General features: G+C 41.1%; 1 protein-coding gene across 1 annotated transcript in view; it reads right to left on the bottom strand.

The window, feature by feature from the left end:
• The window catches only part of C1QL4 (complement C1q like 4), an 80,791-nt gene extending 62,495 nt beyond the window's left edge, over nucleotides 1–18,296 (bottom strand). Inside the window, exon 1 of the mRNA XM_066594059.1 lies at nucleotides 17,352–18,296. Coding sequence (XP_066450156.1) covers nucleotides 17,352–17,918 — 567 coding nt within the window. The 5' untranslated portion in view covers nucleotides 17,919–18,296. The remainder of the gene's footprint in view (nucleotides 1–17,351) is intronic.
• Between the last annotated feature and the right edge of the window lie 4,728 nt (nucleotides 18,297–23,024).

Below are 23,024 nucleotides of genomic sequence, written 5' to 3'. Positions count from 1 at the left end.
TATGCTGAAATATTGAAGAAAAAATATGTGTAACCCTGTAAAGTTATTATTTCTCATTAGACTATAAAAAGAATTAGAACGATCATTCCTATACTGTTGTCTGCAAGTTTTCAATCAGTCTCCTACATTCCGGAGATTTCTGGAAGTGTAACCAGGGACTCTAAATAGATATAAACTTCTCCCGACTATCCCTCTCCATTGCCACCAACTCCTTCATAGCCATCAGCTCGTTAACCTCCTGTATCCACTCCACTGTTGTCGGGACCCAATATCTAGGTATAACTGAGTGTGCGGCTGTTAAAAAGAAATTTAGCAGGTTTTTTTCTGATAGCTGACACTGAACCAGGTAGCATAGGCAGGAGCACTATCTGTGGGGAGGGAGTAATTGAACTTTTCGTAATTGGATCCCGCCATACCCCAAAAAAGCACAATACTAGGACATTTCCACCAAATATGTAGCATGGTTCCTATTTCTCCGCCACATCCCCAGCAATCCAAAGAGACCGCAGGGAAAATGCGGTGCTACATAGCTGGACATCTGTACCACCTAGTTATTCTTTTGTAATTGCTTTCTTGTTCTCTACAGGCCATGGACAGTTTGTGGGCCAGTAGGAAGGCCCTCTCTCAATCTCCGGGTTCAATCGAACATCCAAGATCATGTTCCCACTGCTTCAATTAAGGGTATTCCCCATAATTTCTTGGTAACTTTTTGACAGGCATCAAAGTGGGAGCGAACCCTCAGTAAATGGTTTTTCAAAGGGAGTGGGTGGAGTTGAGAAAATTGTGTAATTGGATTTCAGGAAATGTGCCAATTGCGTGTACAAGAACAATGATAAGGATTTTTCTGGTTGTGCTGCCCTCAGTCCCTCATATAATGGGACCACATCATTTCTCAAAATCCTGTACCCTTTAATGTTGTCTAATCTGTCATTAACCAACATAGGAAGTTGGAAGCCTCCATAGCAGGCGGAAAATCTGGGTTACCATATAATGGAGTTAATGGTCCCCTCTTATTGGACAGTCCGTAACTTAACGCTGATTTATCCCACATTTTCGGGCAGTCTTCCGCAAAAGGTGAGCGCTCTATAGTATTAGGCCTTGGTGTCTGTGCCAACCATGGCAACCCCCCCCCCCCCCCTGTTGTTTTCAACAAATCCTCTTCTTAACTCACCCATTGTTTGGCCCCCCTGTGGAAATGTCAAACAAGCGCATTACCACTGAAGCCAAAGGATACATCCTAAGGTCAGGTAGCCCAGCTTCTCCATACCCTCTAGGTCTTGTTAATGTTCTAAAACCTATCTTACTATGGTTCCCTCCCCCATACAAATCAAGCAAATGCTGCTTATAGTTGTCTGAACCCCCCCCCCCCTGGAGGGGTAATGGGAAGCGTCTGAAACAAAATAGGAAGCGTGAGACAACATCCTTTTTGAGAACATTAATACGGCCAAACCAGGACAAGAATTTTTTCTCATAATTGTTTAAATCCTTAATAGTATGTTCCAGTAATAGAAAATAGTTTAGAGAATATATTGACGATATATCTATGGGTATATGTGTGCCCAAATACTTAATGCTAGAGTTCCTCCTTTTAAATGGGAAACGCTGTGGCAAACTAGCAACCTACGTGGGAGGTATAGATGCATTCAGCGCCTCAGATTTTGACATATTAATTTTAAAGTTAAGGTTCATTTACACACACAGATATCTTGCAAGAAATGGAAAGATCAGCGATCGTTTTGCATAAAAGTACTAATAGGCACTAATTGCTATTAGTACTTTATCACCTTCATTTGCATGCAAACGAGCTTCTGCAAGCTGTTACAGAACTCAGCAGGAGGTCTGAGCTCTGTAATTATCTGTATTGTTCAGCTGCAGGCTCCCCATGGAGAATTCATGGACAGCAGACACAGCATGTGGTCCTGCTAATCAGCTGTTCTGCTGGCAAGGGTGAGAACTGAGAAAGCTGTAACAATGTTATCAGCTGTTATCAGATCTCTGCTGGCAGAGCACAGCATGCGGTCCTGCTTATCAGCTGTTCTGCTGAGCAAGAGTTTTCAAGCAGAACTGAAAACCGTCGTTAGGCAGAAAACTAAAAGATGGGCACATTTAGACACAAAGATTATCGCTCAAAAGTTGGCTTTTGAACAAGTCAACAATGAATCTGCCAGTCTAAACAGGCTGCACGAGAGCGAACGAGCTAGCGGTGACATCACTCGCTCATTCCATCTGCAAATGAAAACTGGCTCATCTAAAGGGAGTCTTAGTAAAAACTCAAAACTAAGTGAAAACCAAATGAAGAGCTGCCAACTATTATTCTAGGTAGGTAAACTGAAGTGGGTAATAGAGTACGGGAGTACAGACATGAAATAACATAAAAGTACCTAGTAAGACATGAAGAATACTTGTGATAATACTAGAATATAATAAGACTCATGGTTTGGTATTACTCTCATGATGTAGAGAAATTCATGTGTTTTTTTTTACCATTAGTGTAGTAGCAGCCAGATACCTACCAGAACTAACTTAATGGAAGTGTATGTTTAGTGAACTGCCTCTAAATGGGTTAACTTACACAATTCATGCTACTGGGCTACTTAAAGGGAATGTATCACTGTTTTTTATACTAATTAAAACCATATAGAGAAACATTTTCTATTTTTCTCATCTGCTTTTATTTTCAGATTTTTTTATTTTGTTTTCTATACATGACTATGGGGACGGCAATCTGACCCGACCTGCAGTTAACAGCAATTAGAGATGTGCTTTACAGCAGCTTCATGAGATCAGCGGGTACCGTGGGGTTGTCCAGGGCCTTATGAAAGCCCCCAGGGTTACCATTGCAGATTGCCTATCAAGTCATGCCTGTGGCTTGATAGATTGCCTGTCTGACTGCGGTATAAATAGAGATGAGCGAGCATACTCGCTAAGAACAAATACTCGAGCGAGTATTGTCCTTTTCGAGTACCTGTCTGCTCGTAAGAAAAGATTCGGGTGCCGGCAGGGGGTGGCGGGGGAGAGCAGGGGGAAGATCTCTCTTCCCCCCCCCCCCCCCCCTCTCCTGCTCACTCCCGCAACACACCGCTCACCCGCGACGGCCCCCCCAATCTTTTCTCACAAGCGGGCAGGTACTCGAAAAGGGCAATACTCGCTCGAGTATTTGTCCTTATCGAGTATGCTCGCTCATCTCTAGGTATAAAGTAATACTATGGTATTACATCATACTATAGAGACGATCAAACTATCGAAGGTTCATGCCCGCTATGGGGAATAAAAAATAAATAAAAAATCAGTGTAAAAAAGTTTTATTAATTAATAAAAAAATAAAAGGTAATAAAAGTTAAAAAAAACAAAAACGCTTTTGCCATATTTAAAATGGCGGCAGATAATAATTTAATTTTTTTCCCAAAGACATTGTATATTTTAAAAGTAGTACAGCAAAAAAATATATACTGTATATATTTGGTATGATAGTAATTGTACTGACCCATAGAATAAAGTTATCACGTCATTTTTGCTGCAGTGTGTACGCCATAGAAACAAGACGCAGCCAAAGATGGTGAAATTGCACTTTTTTCTCTATTTCACTCCACTTTCAGTACGTCATATGGTACATTAAATAATACCCCTGAAACATACAACTCCTCCCGCAAAAAACAAGTCCTCAGACACCTACTTGATAGATAAGAAAGTGAGTTAGGATTTTTTGAAAGTGAGCAGGATAAACAAAAATGAAAAATAGGGGGTTAAACCCAATTAGAGTCACGCATTAATGATATTGTTTGTTTAACCCTTTCCAATCCACTGTCTGACGTCTAAAGACATTCTAATTGAAAGCTGTACAACTCCCATGTCGGAAAACGTCCGTCAGGGTATTCTTACTGTATATTACTGGCCGCTCTGTAGTCAGGGGCCTCTCCAGCATGTCCCATACCGCAGTACTGGTTCTAGCCAGCAGATGGCACCATTGTATAATGGCAGAAAGAGAAAGCCCCCTAGGAAACCCTGAATTCACAATTGGATTGCAAAGGGTTAAAACATTCATTTCTGCTGTGATGCTGATGAAAATGGCAGTATGTGAAGGTACCTTTATATGGGGCGATTATCACCCGAACTATCGCTGGGAACAGAGAATTTGGGCGGTTGTGTGAACGGTCCCATTGAAAACTATGGGAGCGATGTACCGCGATTAGCGCAGTGTTAAAATTGCTGCACTAATTGCGGTAAAAAGCGCCTGTATGAGGGTGGCTTTATACTTACCTTCCCTGCCGCTCCACCCACTATCAGCTCTCAAACCTACCACAATTCACTCTGCGGACTACATATGCGAGCGCCATGTATTCCGCTCAAAGGGTTCAGCGGTGGGTTTGACAGCTGACACCAAGCGGACGGTGGAGAAGGTAAGTATAAAACTTACTGGACCCTGGACTCAGAATGCCAGGTACTTTAAGCCCATATGTTTTGCTTACAGGACTCAAAGTAGCTGACACATTCCCTTTAAATTCCAACATCCATGCTGGCACTAATGGCTTCACTCATAATGTAAGGTTGTGTAGGCTCCATTATTGATGTCTGCATGTTGGCCCCAGCACCGACGTCGAAGGGCCATACTGTTTTTTCTATCCATTGCAGGAATATTCAGTAATTTCCCACAAAACAGGCCAGTTTAATGGGACTTCTGAACTGAAAGATGCCAAACTAATGTGTATACAAAAAGTTAGCATATTGTGGATGCAAGCCAATTTTTGCTTGTGCAAATAGGTGCCACACTGAAATGTTACAACTGTGGCAACATGCTGACTGTCCTGCCAAACCTATCATCCGAGCATTATTTTTTATTGTATATACTGTAATCACCTCATCTGCAGCTGTGAAGTTGGTTGCACTGAGAAGCACATTTCCATATAGACTGTCGTAATACACCATGACAAATGAAAAAGCTAAGTATCCATGATGCATATCACACTTTACTAATCATCCACCATGGCCACACTCAATAATCCATGTATGCCAAGAGCTCGTTCACATGGGAGTCAAAATCACGCAGATATTAGCCACGCAACAAAAATCACAGCTAGTACTGCAGAAAATCGTGTGAATGGATGATTTTCCATGACCAAGTCCCCAGCTTAATTAAAGGGGTTGTCTCACGAAAGCAAGTGGGTCTATGCACTTCTGTATGGCCATATTAATGCACTTTGTAATATACATCGTGCATTAAATATGAGCCATACAGAAGTTATTCACTTACCTGCTCCGTTGCTAGCGTCCCCGTTGCCATGGTTCCGTCTAACTTCGGTGTCTTCTTGCTTTTTTAGACGCGCTTGCGCAGATGGATCTTCTCCCTTCGGCTGGTCTTGGAAGCATCGGCGTTTTGGCTCCGCCCCCTTGTACGCGTCATCGCGTAGCTCCGCCCCATGATGTGTGCCGGTTCCAGCCTCCTGATTGGCTAGAATCGGCACGTGACGGGGCGGAGCTACGCGATGACGCGTACAAGGGGGCGGAGCCAAAACGCCGATGCTTCCAAGACCAGCCGAAGGGAGAAGATCCATCTGCGCAAGCGCGTCTAAAAAAGCAAGAAGACACCGAAGTTAGACGGAACCATGGCAACGGGGACGCCAGCAACGGAGCAGGTAAGTGAATAACTTCTGTATGGCTCATATTTAATGCACGATGTATATTACAAAGTGCATTAATATGGCCATACAGAAGTGCATAGACCCACTTGCTTTCGTGAGACAACCCCTTTAACATTCAAATCGCCCATTCACTCGATCGGCATCTAAACAAAAGTGCTGCTGCATCGGGAGAAGAGAGAGATGAAAGGAAGCCCCGCGGGACTTTCCTTCATTGCCAGGGACTCCCTTCATCTTAGCGAAGATGAAGGGGTTCCTCTCCATCCCTGCTGCTGGGGAATCCCTCCATCTCCCCTGTGTGGGATCCCCTGCATCCCTGCTGCTGGGGAATCCCTTTATCTCCCCTGTGGGGGATCCACTGCATCCCTGCTGCTGGGGAATCCCTCCATCTCCTTTGCAGGGTATTAACTCCATCCCTGCTGCTGGAGAATCCCTTCATCTCCCTTTGCAGGCCGGCTTGCATAGTCTCCCATAGGAGTCTATGAAGGCTTCTGCGATTTTCTGTCAAAAGATAGGTCAAGACCTATTTTTTCACACAGCAGGGAATTTCAGTCACTGAATTCAGTCACTGATGTCCTATCTTTTTTGGTGCAATTTTTTGGCTACAAATCGTTCGTCTGATCATTTCCATAGGAAACCATTGGTTCTAATAGTTACGATTTTTGACGCATGTAAGTTAGCTGCAGAAAATCGTCCATGTGAATGAGGCCTCAGGCTGTATTCATATCTGCATTGGAGGCTCCATTCAGAGCCTGCCGCACAGATCCGGCGTGAAATGCTGAACAAACAGGTCGTGCATGCAGGACTTCATCGTCCGGTAAACATTCCAGACAGCTGCAGGAACCGAACAGACCCCATTATAGTCAATGGGGTCCATTCAGCACAGTTTGGTTCCATTCTGAGACCGATCCGCTCATCTGGGAGATTCTGTTTTCCTGTTCCCATAAAGGAGCAGAAAAATGGAATCCCTAGCGTAGATGTGTATTTAGTCTAAACTGTATTTGCAGCCGCCCTGATTACAGGGTGGTCCCTATTTCCGTGCGCACCGCCTGTCGTGCTTGTTGTCTAAAGAATATTTTTTACAATGCAGATTTCATCCCCCTCATTTTAACATTTCCCTTTCATTTTGAAAAATGTCACAGATCTTATGATTCTCTTGATATCAGAAGAAGAGGAATACAAATCACACGAAACAGTATACCGTCCCCTCTACATGGCTGCAAAGACTGAAAAGTCACAAGTCCATCAAGATCAACCTTCTGCTTATGTAAATGTCTTCATCCTGATGCAGTTAAGCTGTCATAACGATCTCATGCTGATTGGAACAGAATCCTTCTAAGATACAAAAGTCCCCTAAACCAAACTGTTACTCTCCGAGATGCTATGATGTAATGCGGACGGTTGTGTACTGAGGATCACTGATCGGTAGGTCCCTCATAGGGGAGTAGTGTTCACCACTCCTAAGATTACCAAATCCCATGACCATTATGAGAAACACTAAATAGACACGATCAGTCTGATGATGTGATAAACACGGAAATGACTTCAGTTAATTGCACTCCATTCTTTTTGACAACTAGCTGCAGCAATTATCATTAATAACAGCCGGTTATTGTTTTATTCTTCATGCTGTTTCTTCTAAAGTGAGTCTCCAAACAAGTCATCTTCTAATTTAACTGTACAAGAGGTGTACGTTAAGTTCCTTCTAGTCTCACGCTTGGTACATCCCTGTTTAAATGCCACGTTTTTGTCATGTTAAAAAATCTGACAAAGATGAATCATTCAGATTTATTTCTACCTTCAGGGCTCATTCACATAAGCGTGAAATTTACGCCAAAGTTAGCCACGCAAAAAAATTGAGGCTAAGGGTGAAGTCACACGAATGTATATCGGCTCGGTTTTCACGCCGAGCCGATATACGTTGTCCTCGTGTGCAGGGGGGGGGGGAGGATGGAAGAGCCAAGTGTAGGAACTGAGCTCCCGCCCCCCTCTCTGCCTCCTCTGCGCCCCTCTGCACTTTTTGCAATGGGGAGAGGTGGGGCGGGGGCGGGGCTAATTATCGGAACTTAGCCCCGCCCCCGCCTCTTCCCATTACAAATAGTGCAGAGGGGCGGAGAGGAGGCGGAGAGGGGGCCCCGCTGAAATGAAGGGAAGCCCCGCAGAGATGGGGGTTCCCCTGGGGCTTTCCTTCCTCTCTCTTTCTCTCCCCAATATGGGGTGATTCCCCTGTAGCAGGGAGAAAAAGGGGGGCGTGGCTATAGGGCTTTCCTGAGAGCGGGGAAAGAGGCCGGGGGAAGATGGAACTGTCCTCTTGCTCCACCCTCTCTCTTTGCTATGGAGAAATCCCTTGGAAAGCCCCTCTAGCCCAGCCCTCTCTTTGTAGCCCAGCCCCCTCTCTCTCCCTGCTACAGGGCAATTCCCGGACAGCGATTTTTTTAGCACGGGTAATACGGCGTGCATTTCACGCTTGTGTGAAGGAGGCCTCAATGTCACCCGTTATCTGTACAATTCAATTGAAAAACAAACTGAAATCATTTTAGGGTAGAAAAATAAAAATCACAAAATTAAAATACTGCGGTTGCATAAGTGTGAACACCCTCTTATATTTGGGGATGTGGTTGTGTTCAGAATTAGCCAATCACATTTAACCTCATGTTAAATAGTTGTCAGTACATAACTGATATTTAAAGTGGTTCTCATTTACCCCATATAAAGTCCAGCTCTTCTAGGAGGATTTTCCTCACATTTTCTTAGTTGAGCTTACAGCACATCAAAGGGATCTGACCATTGGAAGGTATCATTCAGGTGAAGGGGAACAAAACATTTCCAAGGCGTTACATGTACCATGGACCACAGTGAAGACGTCATCAAGAAGTGGATTAAATCTGGCACAACAGAACTGGAGGCTCCTCAGAAATTGATGAAAAGACCAGAAGAAAATTGGTTCAGGATCTGCCAAGAGGCCAACAGCAACATTAAGGCTCAATATCCACGTGTGGATTTGATTTATTAAATCCGCGTGGATCTCCCGAGTGGGGGATTTGCAGTTCGAGCCGCCCATAGGAAACAATGTGGTATCCGCAACTGAATTAAACCCTGCAGATTTTGGTGCTTTGCGGATGCCCAGCGGGGATCTAAAATCGCAGCATTCTCCATTTTATCACGGATCCCGCACAGATGTGGCTCCATTCATCTCTATGGGAGATGAAAACACACATTCGCATGCCGTGAACATTGGGCCTAAAGGAGCTGCAGGAATTTAGGGCAGGTACTGGTTGTATAGTGCAACCATCTCCCATATTATTTATATGTCTGGGCTGGGGGGGATGAGGGGGGCAAAATAGAAGCCTTTTCTCATAAAGAAAAAAAACCTACATCAAGTCTGTCAAAAGTCTGTGGGAGAACTTATGGTCTGATGAGACCAAGGTTGCATTTTTTGGACATAATGCCAAAAGGTACAAAGCCAACACTGCGCCTTACCAAAAGATCACCATACTCACAGTGAAGATGGTAGAGGCAGCATTATACCAATTTTGGAATGGCCAGGCAGTGCCCAGACCTAAGTCCCATTGAAAATCTGTGGGTTCACTTGAAGAGGGCGCTATACATGAGATGCCCTCGCAATATGACAGTTTTGAAGTGCTTTTGAAAGGAGGAGTGGGCAAAGATTGCCAAGTCAAGATGTGCCATGCTGATAGACACCTACCCAGAGACACTGAATGCTGTCATAAAGTCATAGGGAACGTCAACAAAGTATTAGTTCTAGGGCATGCATATTTATGCAACCACGTGTTCGCGTGGCTAAGTTACAAGCGTAAAAATCGCGACTATTAGAACCAATAGATTCCTATGGAAATGTTCAGATGAAAGAATTTTAATCCTGCAACTGAAATTCCTTGCTGCGAGAAAAGAAAGGACCTGCCCTATCTTTGGTGCGCCATGTTCTGGGGTATCCATAGACTCCTATGGGAGCTGGAAAAAAGTGAGGGGGGAGGGAGTTTAGCTGCGTCCAACGCTCGGAAAAGAAGACAGGAGTCTGTAGTTTAGAAGTCATTAGGAGGATTTTTCCAGATTGAGGGAATTCCGAACAGCAGACATTTCTTCCTGCAACACGCAGCTCCAGAGCGTGTAAATGGACGATTTAACGCTAATAATTAAGCTCATGGCTTGATTATGGGAAATTGCCCATTTACACTATTTTTTTCACTTAGTTAGCCGCAATTTTTTGTGCTTGTAACTTCGTGATGATTTTCACGCTCGTGTGAAAGAGGCCCGAACGTGGAAAAAAATATGAAACTACTCATCTTTGCCAGGTTTTTTTTAACATGACAAAAACATGGCATTTTGACAGGGGTGTGCAGAGTTTTTATATTCTATCTATCTATTTATCTATCTATCTATCTATCATCTATCTATCTCATATATATCTCATTTCTATCTATCTATCTATCTATCTCATATCTATCTATCCGTCCATCTATCTCATATCTATCAATCTATCTATCTATCCATCCATCTATCTCATATCTATCCATCTATCTATCTATCCATCCATCTATCTATCTCATATCTATCCATCTATCTATCTATCTATCTATCTATCTATCTCATATCTATCTATCTATCTATCTATCTATCTATCTATCTATCTATCTATCTATCTATCCATCCATCCATCTATCTCATATCTATCCATCTATCTATCCATCCATCTATCTATCTCATATCTATCCATCTATCTATCTCATATCTATCTATCTATCTATCTATCTATCTATCTATCTATCTATCCATCCATCTATCTCATATCTATCCATCTATCTATCTCATATCTATCTATCTGTCCATCTATCTCATATCTATCTATCTATCTATCTATCTATCCGTCCATCTATCTCATATCTATCTATTTATCTATCTATCTCATATCTATCTATCCGTCCATCTATCTCATATCTATCTATTTATCTATCTATCTCATATCTATCTATCCGTCCATCTATCTCATATCTATCTATCACATATCTATCTATCCGTCTATCTCATATCTATCTATCTATCTATCTATCTATCTAACTCATATCTATCTATCTATCTATCTATCTATCATCTATCTATCATCTATCTATCTATCTCCTATCTATCTATCTATCTATCTATCTATCTATCTATCTATCCGTCCATCTATCTCATATCTAGCTATCCATCTGTCTTTTATCTATCTATATCATATCTATCTATCTATTGCCTCCTGCAGACGGGCAGAAATTCCGCGGCGGGATTTCACGCAGAATTTCCGCCGCGGAAAGCAAATCACGGCATGTCAATAAAAGGCTTCCATTTTGGTAATCAAGGGGCGAAATTGAAGCTTAAATTGGTATTTCAGTAAGATCAAGTTATACCCTATCCAGACAGAGGATAATCAGCTGATCAACTTTTGTCAGCAATTGGGCACAATGAGTTGCAGGGTCTATAAGACTGGTGTTTTGGGCCATATAGTAGGGTGTCATCTAGTCCTAAAATTAGGAAACTTCTGACTTCCCAGTCTGAGTGTAACATTCCTCTCATACGGTGTAACAGAGCTCAGTTCCGTCTCTTATATGTGTCTGTTTTGGCACAAAACCTTCAGGCCTCTGCTCCAAAGCGGAAGATGAATTTCACCTTTCAGCACATCAAGGACCAAAAGCATACCCCCAAAATCAACAAAAAAATGGCTTTGCAGGAAGAATATCACGTTTTTGGAATGGCCCAGCCAGAGCTCAGACCTGAATCCCATTGAAAATCTGTGGGTTGACCTAATTCGTTTTAGGACGGTTTTACATGGGTGACAAACTCGCGCAATTCTCCCGTGTTGCGACAGCGCTACAAATTGCATATATGTGAAGCCCATGCTTTCCAACGGGTTCCTTCACATTAGCAATGCTTTGTAAGCTGCTACATTGCGAGAAAAAAAATTGCCGATTGCTGAATATTGCTGCAATTTGTGTGGTTTTCTAGCCCATATTTCCCTACAGACCAATGGTGTTGCATTGCGTCCCACAAAAATGTTGTGCGGTGCGATGCAACTTTTACAGTAGGAAATCCTACTTAATGGAATGGCTGTGAATGATTAATCTAAGCACTGGCTCTGATTAGCTGAGCCATGGTGTTCGAGAACCAATCAGAGGCAGCACTTCCTGGAGGCGTTTTTTTTTTAAAGATCTGACCAGAAAACTCTGCCGGAGGACTTCAAACAAGTGTCAGAGATGCAGAGGAGACCTGAGGCAGAGCCGGACAGCGCCTCTTAGATGATGTATTATTATTTTTTTAAGCAGCTAGGGCCTATTTTCAGGGTAGGGCTTATATTTTAAACCCTTGAAAATCCTGGCAAAAGAGCACTACAAAATTGCGATATCGACATGAGAAAATACAGCGATATCACACTGAACACTGATGCAAAATTGCTGTGATTTTTTTGTGGCGATATCGCTGTCGCCCATGTGAAAGATATTTCAATTTATTTTTCAATGGAATTGTATAGATAATGGTTCACATTGAAGGTGAAAAGATATCTGAAATGATTCATCTTTGTCAGTTTTTTTCTAATATGACAAAAACATGGGGGTTTAACAAGGGTGTGTAGACTTCTTATATTCTATCTATCTATCTCTCTTATATCTATCTATCTCATATCTACCTATATCTATCTATTTATCTATTCTATATCTATCTATCTCATATCTATCTATCTATCTCATATCTACCTCTATCTATCCATCTATCTCATATCTATCTATCTATCTATCTATTTATCTATTCTATATCTATCTCATATCTATCTATCCTATATCTATATATCTCATATCTACCTCTATCTATCTATCTATCTATCTATCTATCTATCTATCTATCTATCTATCCATCTATCTCATATCTATCTATCTATCTATCTTATATCTATCTATCTCATATCTACCTATATCTATCTATTTATCTATTCTATATCTATCTATCTCATATCTATCTATCTTATATCTAGCTATCTCATATCTACCTATATCTATCTATTTATCTATCCTATATCTATCTATCTCATATCTATCTATCTATCTATCTATCTATCTATCTATCTCATATCTATCTATCTCACAGCTATCTATATATGTATCTATCTCACAGCTATCTATCTATCTCATATCTATCTATATCTATCTATTTATCTATTCTATATCTATCTATCTATCTCATATCTATCTATGTTTCTATCTCATATCTATCTATCTATCTATCTCATATCTATCTAACTATCTATCTATATCTATCTATTTATCTATTCTATATCTATCTATCTATCTATCTCATATCTATCCTATATCTATCTCATATCTATCTATGTTTCTATCTCATATCTAACTATCTATCTATCTCTCTCCCCATTTATCTTTTACTTCATATTTACATTTTTAAACCATCAGCCAAGTATAGTGATACATTGTATCTAAACAGAAATATGAGACAGATCTATTTATGGTGATATGGCTGTAGTATTTGTATTGTGTTCCCATGTCCCTCTCGTTTGGTGATACGCCTGGCTTTAGACAAGTGATCCTAGCCACCACTAGGTGAATCCTTTGTGTAGAATTTGCATATCTGTAAAGATTTGTATTTGTGAAATTGAAGCTAAATGATTTACATATTTATAAGTAACCTTGTGTACAATAAGACAGGATTTTTATCTCATTGCCTCCTGTTACTGAACTCTATAACGCATAAGGCCAATTACAGCTGATTTAAGACAGTTTTGAGAATTCTGCCTGTCTTGGGTGGGGATGAAAATACAAATGATAATAATAATAATTTATTAAAAATAAAATATTACCATTCTGCTGTGATTATGTAGATTGTTACATGATACCTTGCATTGCTCAGAAAGTGAATGAATCCTTGCCTGCCTCAGTCCCTGTTATTTTTCTTCAACAGTCACTATGTATACTTGTATTTATTTAAGACACATATTGTATTTTTCTTCATTTCTTAAAAAAAAATATATCAGTAAAATTGTAAATTTTAGAAGGATTCCGTATATTCCAAATATACATTAGATCAGATCATCAACTTAGAATGTTCTACGTTGAATTAGTCAGCCTGTTATATACCAATGGCATCTTTTCGCTCACCTTTCATCCTAATAACAGTGTTCATATTTCAGTGTTTTTTTCCCTATTGACTCTGGAATCCCAAAAATTCCTGCACAGCAGCACATACATGACTGTTACAGTATGGACTGTCTCAATTAGTGGAGCTGCTTTGTTATAGGCATTCTGACTGGAGCTGGGAATGCAGACATGAAAATCAAGTGGATTGTCCTTCTTTTGTCATGGGTAACCCCTATGCTCCTTGATAAATGATCCCCACGCTTGAGCTTCCCAGTCCTCCACCTGCTGAGCTGACCTCTCAGGCTGAAGCACCATTAACCCTCTCACTGCTGGGTCATTTTCAGCCAGGATCTTTCATCATGTCATGGTTTTATGTTATTCATTTATGTTCACCTGCTGTGATACCTAACAGTGGAGAAACTACCCTTTAAAGTTGGCATTCAAATTTTACAGCTAATACAACTAAGATCTTATCTATCTATCTATCTATCTATCTATCTATCTATCTCCTATCTATCTATCTATCTATTTATCTATCTCATATCTATCTATCTGTCTATCTATCTATCTATCTATCTATCTTTTCAAATTCAATGCACAATGCCACATCTGTAAATGACATTTAGGATACTACCAGAAAAATTAAAAATGTTAAAACTGAATGACATCTAATATCTATCTATCTATCTATCTATCTATCTATCTATCTATCTATCTATCTATCTATCTATCTATCCATCCATCCATCTATGTAACTCTATGTAACTGCTTATCTATCTATCTATCTATCTATCTATCTATCTATCCATCCATCTATGTAACTCTATGTAACTGCTTATCTATCTATCTATCTATCTATCTATGTAACTCCTTATCTATCTATCTATCTATCTATCTATCTATCTATCTCCCTATCTATCTCCCTATCTATCTAAAATTCAATGCACAATGCCACACCTGTAGATGGCATTCAGAATACCACCAGCAAAATGAAAACTGTTAAAACTGAATGGCTCCCAATGGATCCAAGGTCTTTAAAACGTTAGCTCTCATAGAATAATGATGGAGACTCTGGTTCTGAAGGCTATATAAGGGGGGAAGCATAATATACATCACTGTCTGAGCTTCCTATAAAATATTCACCAGCTCCAACTGCAGGACAAACATTTCTCTGTAATCCTTGTTGATGCTCCTGTGCTACACAACATGTCATTCATTGTCCACACACCCAACCTCGTTGTCACTTCAATAAAGGCTCCTTTCCTGCCTGGGGATGTTACTAGAGACATGAAGGTGATGCTGGCACAATTCAGGGGCAGAGGGCACTTTTACCAGAAAAGCGTATGCTGTGAGGAGCAGCAAAGACAACGTCAATGTAGAAGACATAAAGCTTAAACAAATAACAGGAGTAAAGTATGCAACTTAATGAGCACCAGGGGACAGGCAGCAGCTGGTGCCCCCTCCCTAATGTCACACAGCTCATCCCTGGCATCACAAGAGCAACATAGCGCACATGTCACAAGGAAGAGACGTTAATAATACATAGGGGACACCAATATCAATACTATGGCATCTAATTGGTATGTAAATGCAGGGAATAAGGGAGATGGATGGATAGATAGATAGATAGATAGATAGATAGATAGATAGATAGATAGATAGATAGATTACATAGATAGATGGATAGATAGATAACATAGATAAAAGATAGAGAGATAACAAATAGATAGATAGATATTCTGAAATAATACATTTTATCTAACATCTGTTCTACAGGTCTTCAAAGTATACTATATAAATAATAAACTTTTATAAACTGCTAATCAAATAGTCGCATGCTACACATTATGCCCTTTGGTGCAGCTTCGGGAGAAGAGAAGAAATTGGGGAGGTTACTAAATTGGATTCATTGTATCCATGGTCCTCGTGATTTGGACATATCACACTAGAACAAATAATAACATTTTTCGTTACATTGTAAGCAAAGGGACATCCCAGTGTTACTTTTGTGTCAGTGCTTCCCATCTACTAAGTGTTTGTATAATTTTGATGTATAGTAATGTACTAATGTGTGAGCAGCAGGGAGTAACATTTACCCCCATGACAGATTGTTATCCTATGGGTAACAATATAGTGAGTTATGTCCTAGTGAAACGAATATAAACGGCTGACTGCTTACAAAAAGGTCCATGAGGGACATTAATCCCATATTCCCCAAGGACCTATATGCAGGGAATATATATTCTCTATATACACTGGGTTGCAGGATTTAGAGGCAATTGATGTAAATGACCCATTTACAAACTCTCCTGTTGTGATATAATTGGGAATGCAGAAATCTCTGCTGTGGAGACAAGTGACATAATCCATAAAGAGCAGGAATATAGGGATCAACTCCTTTATACTTTATGTATAATGCACAACACAACAGAGAAGAAGTCATTGGAAAAATAAAGGCATGAATTGGAACATACGAACTCACATGCTTTATGGCATAAGAAGTGGTTATCATCTACATATTATGACTAGGGTCTCTAATTCTTTATTTTACAGTATATATGGAGAGATCGCGAAAAAAATAAATGGATGATATGTAAGGTATAGCTAAATAGATAGAAAAAAACAGATAGATAATAAAAAGATACTAAATAAATAGATATTTGAGATAATTCAAGTTTCTGAATAAATCTAAGACAGAGTTCTCTAAGGACTAAGAATATTCTCATCATCCACCTGTTGACCATACATTACACAGCGCTTAATTATTCCCCATTTCTACACATCACACATGCTTATCCCCATACCTTACTAAGAGAATGAAGCACTGAATTAATGCATCAGCCTCACATTTCTCTCTACTACAGTAATGGTTATTACTAGATTATTAATAATATTATTCAGGCTATATCTAGGAATATTGCCACTATATAGGGCAGGGGATGACGTTATTATCTGATCAGGCATATGCTACAGACCTGGCAGAGCCGGTATCTGTGATAGTTGAACAGGTTGGTGAATAAACACTTGCCTGGCACTTTTTAGCAGTGTTGGAATCAGAAGCCAGCTAATGGTGTGTATGGCAGGGGTTAAATGCATGTGGATGTTTGCAGAATATATACACAGCTGGCTAGAAGTATCGCACTCTGTGAGTTTTTCATCAGACCTGCCCGTATGCTGGTGCCAGTAGAGTGTGTCTATCTATCTATCTATCTATCTATCTATCTATCTATCTATCTATCTATCTATCTGCAAGCATTGTAGTTTGCCTCTCACCTGTGAGTTCTTTATGAGACTTGCCCATATGCTGGTGCCAGTGAAGTTCATGGCATATATAATGAGGTGTAAGGCATATTTAAGTGGGTTAAATGCATAAATGCATGTATACGTATATATGGTATATATACACTGCTGGCTAGAAATATTGCAAGTTTTCCTCTTACCTGTGAGTTTTTCATCAGATCTGCCCATATGCTGGTGCCAGTGGCGTGCATGGCATATATACAGTAAGTGGGTTAAATGCATGTATATGTATTTGCAGTATATATACACTTCTGGCTGAAAGTATTGCAAGTTTGCCTCTTACCTGTGTGTTTTTCATCAGATCTGCCCACATGCTAGTGCCATCACCCCCTCTCATCAGCACGTGGTAGGCGAAGAAGTAGATGCCAGGCAGGGGGCAAGTGAACTTGCCGGTGGAGGGCTCATAGTAGTTCCCCACATTGGTGACAACGTCGTCAAAGCGCAAAACTTCATAGCCCTCGTGTGGCTTCCTCAGCCCCGCATAGAAGGCGATCTTTGGGCTGTAATAAGATGAGACATATCCCCCTGGTCCGGGTCCCGGAGGGCCAGGTGGTCCCGGTCGTCCTGGCTCCCCCGGAGGTCCTTTAGGACCAGGTGGTCCAAGAGGTCCTGGTAATCCTCGGAGTCCTGATTTGCCCTTCTTTGCCCCTTGCTCCAGTTTGCTCCCCTGCAGGTGCGGTGGAGGGGAGATGAGCCCATACTCCTGGCTGGACTCTGCAGAGGATGCCCCATGTGTCTGGGGGGTGTAGGGGTCACATACCATCCTGCAGCTGCCCAGCATCTCATAGTGGCTGCTGGTCTTAGAGCTACTGACCAGTAAAGGGATGGCTATGAGAAGAATAAGAACCATTGCCACTCCTATGGCTGCACCAATGACCCTCTTCCTGCGGCTTAGCCTGGACGCTGCCAGGGCTAGGAAGTCTTCTTCACTTTTGGAAGTAATGGTGAAAACTTCTTACAGACAAACCAGAGAGAAAACCCAATCTCCAGTGCCAGCTGCACTATGATGCTCCCTGTGGGTTAGAGAGTCCCACCTGTTGCCAGTCTAACAAGTCCTGCTGCCTCCTGTGTAACTTATCCTAGAGTTCAATGGGTTCCTAGACAGATTTGAAGAAGCAAAAACTTTTTCCTGTCCTGAAGGGTCTTTTTCTGTAGCCTAGATTGCAGATGTATTGCTCCAAGGCATCTATCTTCATGCCAGTTCATATGGGCATGATGTGTGCATCACCTCCTGGCTCCTGTGAAACTCTGCTCAGATGCAAGTGATAAGGGAGGTCTGTGAAGGCAAAGATGTGTGAACTGTCTTTAAGAAAATAAGAGCGACCTCTGGTGCCATGAGAAGGAGGAGGAGAAGCTGAGAGCTGAGCTGCCTGCAGGCTCAGTGTCTGATCCCATCCCATCCTCTGCAAACCAGCTCTCTCCTCATTTACATGAGAAAAAAGCAGATTGGCATAGACAGGGTACCTTTCAGGGCACAGAGGAGGTGGGGCTGTTTGCTTTATATTATCTTACAAGGGAACCCACATCCTGCACTTATCATCAGTGGCTTCAGACTGCTCAGCCCCAGTCTGTATTCCATCCCTGCTTTTGTTCTTTATTTCATCACCTGGTTATTGGGAAACAGAACTGCAAGCAGCAAATCTGCAGCATTGTTTAAGAATGTGTTTTATATGCTGAGCTGGTATCATCCCAGAGCAATTAAGTACTTTCCCTGTGTCTCCCTGTCTCTCTTTCCCTGTAGAGATTGATTAAGAGCTGACAAATCCAGCAGGAATCACCTAGGGGTGCAGCAAAAGATCATAAACTCCATCTCATTGCAGCCCAATCAGCAATTAATCAATTAAAAAGCCTTCTCAGGACAGATGTGACTTCCAGGGCTGCATGCAAAAGGTCAGAGGCCCTTCATTCATTGCCCAATAGAAAATCATTTTTATAGATGGATAGTTATATAGATACACACATATACTGTACAGACACATAGATATTTTAATATGGTAATGGATATGGAAATTGTACATAAATATTTGTAATTCTCTCTCTGTCTCTCACACATCAATTTGTTTCACCTGCTCATAGATTTTTATTGTTATATTTGATCACACCAATATTTCCTGCCCAGGTAGCCCTCCATGTTGTTCTATGACATCATAGGAACTCTGTCTAATATATCTATCTCTCCATCTATCTCATATATACTAATCAATTTATCTATCTATCTTATATATCAATCAATACAACTATCTATCTCATATATATCAATTAGAGATGAACGAGCATAGTCGCTAAGGGCAATTGCTCGAGCGAGCATTGCCCTTAGCGAGTACCTGCCCGCTCGAGAGAAAAGGTTCGGCTGCCGGCGCGGGTGACAGGTGAGTTGCGGCAGTGAGCAGGGGGGAGCGAGGGGGAGAGAGGGAGAGAGAGATCTCCCCTCCGTTCCTCCCCGCTCTCCTCCGCCGCTCCCTGCCCGCCGCCGGCAGCCGAACCTTTTCTCTCGAGCGGGCAGGTACTCGCTAAGGGCAATGCTCGCTCGAGCAATTGCCCTTAGCAAGTATGCACGCTCATCACTAATATCAATCAATCTATCTATCTATCTATCTCATATCAATCTATCTATCTCCTATCTATCTCCTATCTATCTATCTATCTCATATCTATCTATCTATCTATCTATCTATCTATCTATCTATCTATCTATCTATCTATCTATCTCATATCTATCTATCTATCTATCTATCTATCTATCTATCTCATATCTATCTATCTATCTCATATCTATCTATCTATCTCATATCTATCTATCTATCTATCTATCTATCTCATATCTATCTATCTATCTCATATCTATCTATCTATCTATCTATCTCATATCTATCTATCTATCTCATATCTATCTATCTATCTCATATCTATCTATCTATCTATCTATCTATCTATCTATCTATCTATCTATCTATCTCATATCTATCTATCTATCTATCTATCTATCTATCTATCTATCTATCTATCTATCTATCTATCTCCTATCTATCTATCTTTCTTTCTATCTATCTATCTATCTCATATCTATTTATCTATCTATCTCATATCTATTTATCTATCTATCTATCTATCTATCTATCTATCTATCTATCTATCTATCTATCTATCTATCTATCTATCTATCTATCCCTATGATGTCATAGACTGAAGACGTGAAAGTAACTTCAGTATTTGATAACTTGGCACATGAAAAGATATGTATAATTGTTCTGAAATTGTAAAGCCCATTGCGGCTGCAATCACACAAGCAGATTTTGTTAGTCTTTGGAGCCAAAGCCAAATGTGGCTTCAAAAAGGAATGGGACATCTGAAGGAAGGACTTAGGCCTCCGACACAGTAGTGTTTTTTAGTCTATGTGTAGTCTGTAAAAAAGCACATTACACACGGACAGTATATGGACCTATATGTAGCAACAATCACTAGCATTTCTTTTCATGCAGACATTGTTTGCGTAGAACTTTCTATCACATGCACTATTCTGATCCGTTTTAAGGATGAGACTCGCCCATTAAAGTCAATGGGGATAGAAACAAAAACGGACAGCGCTCCGATGCCATCCGTGTGCAGTCTGTGTGCAGTCCGTATTTTTTTTAAAGATACAGAAAAAAGAATTGGTCTTGTTACAGTTTTGTTTCCTTTGTAGATGTGAAATGCTGATGGCAGACGGAAGGAAAAAATTGACAGGCAGACCGCATATGAGCCAAATATGGAGGTCACATGCAACTGCACATGTATGACAAAACAGTAGTTTTTTGCGGATGAAACACAAACTTTTTTTTACACAAATGTGCACCTTGTCTTATACTTCAGTCTGCTGGATACACGTCTGTCCTCCAGAACCGCCCCAAATTGTACACCTCAGGACCGCATAACGGGCCGAAACGAAGCCATTCATTTCTATGGTTTATTTCTCAGTTCCTTTTTTGGCGCACATTTTTCTCTCATATGCATAAAAAATTGGACCAGTTCTATTTTTGGGCTTATTCGCGTTTCAAAGGTCCCCATAGAAACACATGGGAGGCGAGCAGATGTGCGCGCAGTGCGTGCACAGATGCTCATAATGCTGCGCAATTCCATGAAAACAAAACACATCTGGAGTTTATTATGCTAAATAGTCATTTAAATAGGGATATATTCGTCTGCTGGACGTAAATGTACATCCCCATGTGCGCAAAAAGTACAGTAAAATGTGCTGATACGCATGCGAAAAAGACTCGTTCATAGTGCAAATACATTGCACTGAGTTGCACGCAAAAGCACACGCGTCCGTGTAAAGCCGCCCTTAGGGCTTAAATACGTGAACATGTTTTAGTCCCGTTATGCGGCCGTGATGCGTGCTTTTGCAATGCGTGTTGCGTATATGTGTGTGGACATGCATGTTTCACTGTACTTTTTGCACGCGCAGCCATGCCCCCATTCATTAGTGTAATTAGTTCAATAAATGCTCTTACTCTTCGCAAATACACAAGAAAACTGAAGAAAATACACACGCAAAATACACTTATGTGAACGGACCAATTGAAATCAATGGGTCCTAGTCACTGCATATTGCGTGTGCAAGTTTTTCAAGCATAATACGCTGCGTAGATGCGTTTGTGTGAATCCAGCTTTAAGGCTACATTCAGGGCGCCCACCCACTGGCGTTTCCGATTTTCGTGCGTGAAAAACGCCGCGTTTTTCGTGGCGTTTTTGCCGCGTTTTCGCCGCGTTTTCGCGGCTTTTCCATTAATTTCCATTGACTTTCATGGGTGCATTAGGAGAAAAATAAGGACACATATGCAACTGACAGTTCCTATGTTAAAAAACGCAACGCAACGCAAAACGCCAGTGGACAGGAGTACATTCAATTCTAATGGCTCTGCAGGAAAAACGCAAAACGCAAAGAAAAAAAAATCGCCAGTGGGTGGGCGCCCTTACACTGCATTTACAGTACAAGCCACGAGGAAGGGATTTAAAAAATCTCCTTAACATGGTGCGAAAATTTCCTGTGACGAATCCTCAATGTTATTAAAAACCGCTGTGAATATCAACAGTCTGTCTATTTATGCGGTGGAATTCAGCCCTTTAACCCTTTCCAATCCAATTTGTATCCTGGTTTTCCTAGGGGGCTTACTCTTTTTCTGCTGTTATACAACGGCGCCATATGCTGGCTAAAGCCAGTACTGCATGACGTGACACGTTGGATAGTCTCCGAGAGCAGAGAGGCTGGCAATATACAGTAAGAGAACCCCGACGGATGTCTTCCAATATCGGAGCTGTACAGCCTTAAATCATAATGTCTTCAGACGTCAGACAGTGGATTGGAAAGGGTTAAATACAAGGATTGAATTCCGCAGTTCTTGTGCAATTAAAAATGAAGCCCCCTCCGCAACATTTAGATGCAGAATTGCTGTGGGCACTGCGGTAACTATAGGGGATGCAGGAGATGCTGTTTGGGGGCCCATAAGGCCTCTCCTCTCTGTGTTAAAGGGTTAAGAGAAGTTCGGGGGCCCCAAGATAAACTTTTGCACCCGGACCCATAAGCCTTTAGCTACACCCCTGGCTGCGGGTATTTCATTGTGGAAAGCCAGCAGCGATTCCAACCCTTGTGAAGGTACACTAAGAGCCCTTCTTACATGGGGGAAGTTTTCCACATTTCTTACTGCAAGTTGCGGTAAATTCCACACCAAAATCTTCACAGCGGTATAAAGATGGCTTAAATCAGCCTGCAATTCCACTCCAAAATCCCAGTTAAGAGCTTAAACATCGTCGCTACAGAGCGTATTTGTACATGAACCAGTGCAAAGTGCGCTAAAAAAACACGTGCATGAAAGATAGGGCAAGACGTATCTTTTCTCATGCATAGTAATATCGCACGAGAATCATGCTGGTCAAAGCGAAACTATTTAAATCAATGGTCTTACATCTCATGTTTTGC

This window comes from Eleutherodactylus coqui, chromosome 1 (assembly GCF_035609145.1).
Source record: "Eleutherodactylus coqui strain aEleCoq1 chromosome 1, aEleCoq1.hap1, whole genome shotgun sequence".
Lineage (NCBI taxonomy): Eukaryota > Metazoa > Chordata > Amphibia > Anura > Eleutherodactylidae > Eleutherodactylus > Eleutherodactylus coqui.
The sequence above is the reverse complement of the archived record's forward strand: the minus strand, read 5'-3'. Positions and strand labels throughout refer to the sequence as shown.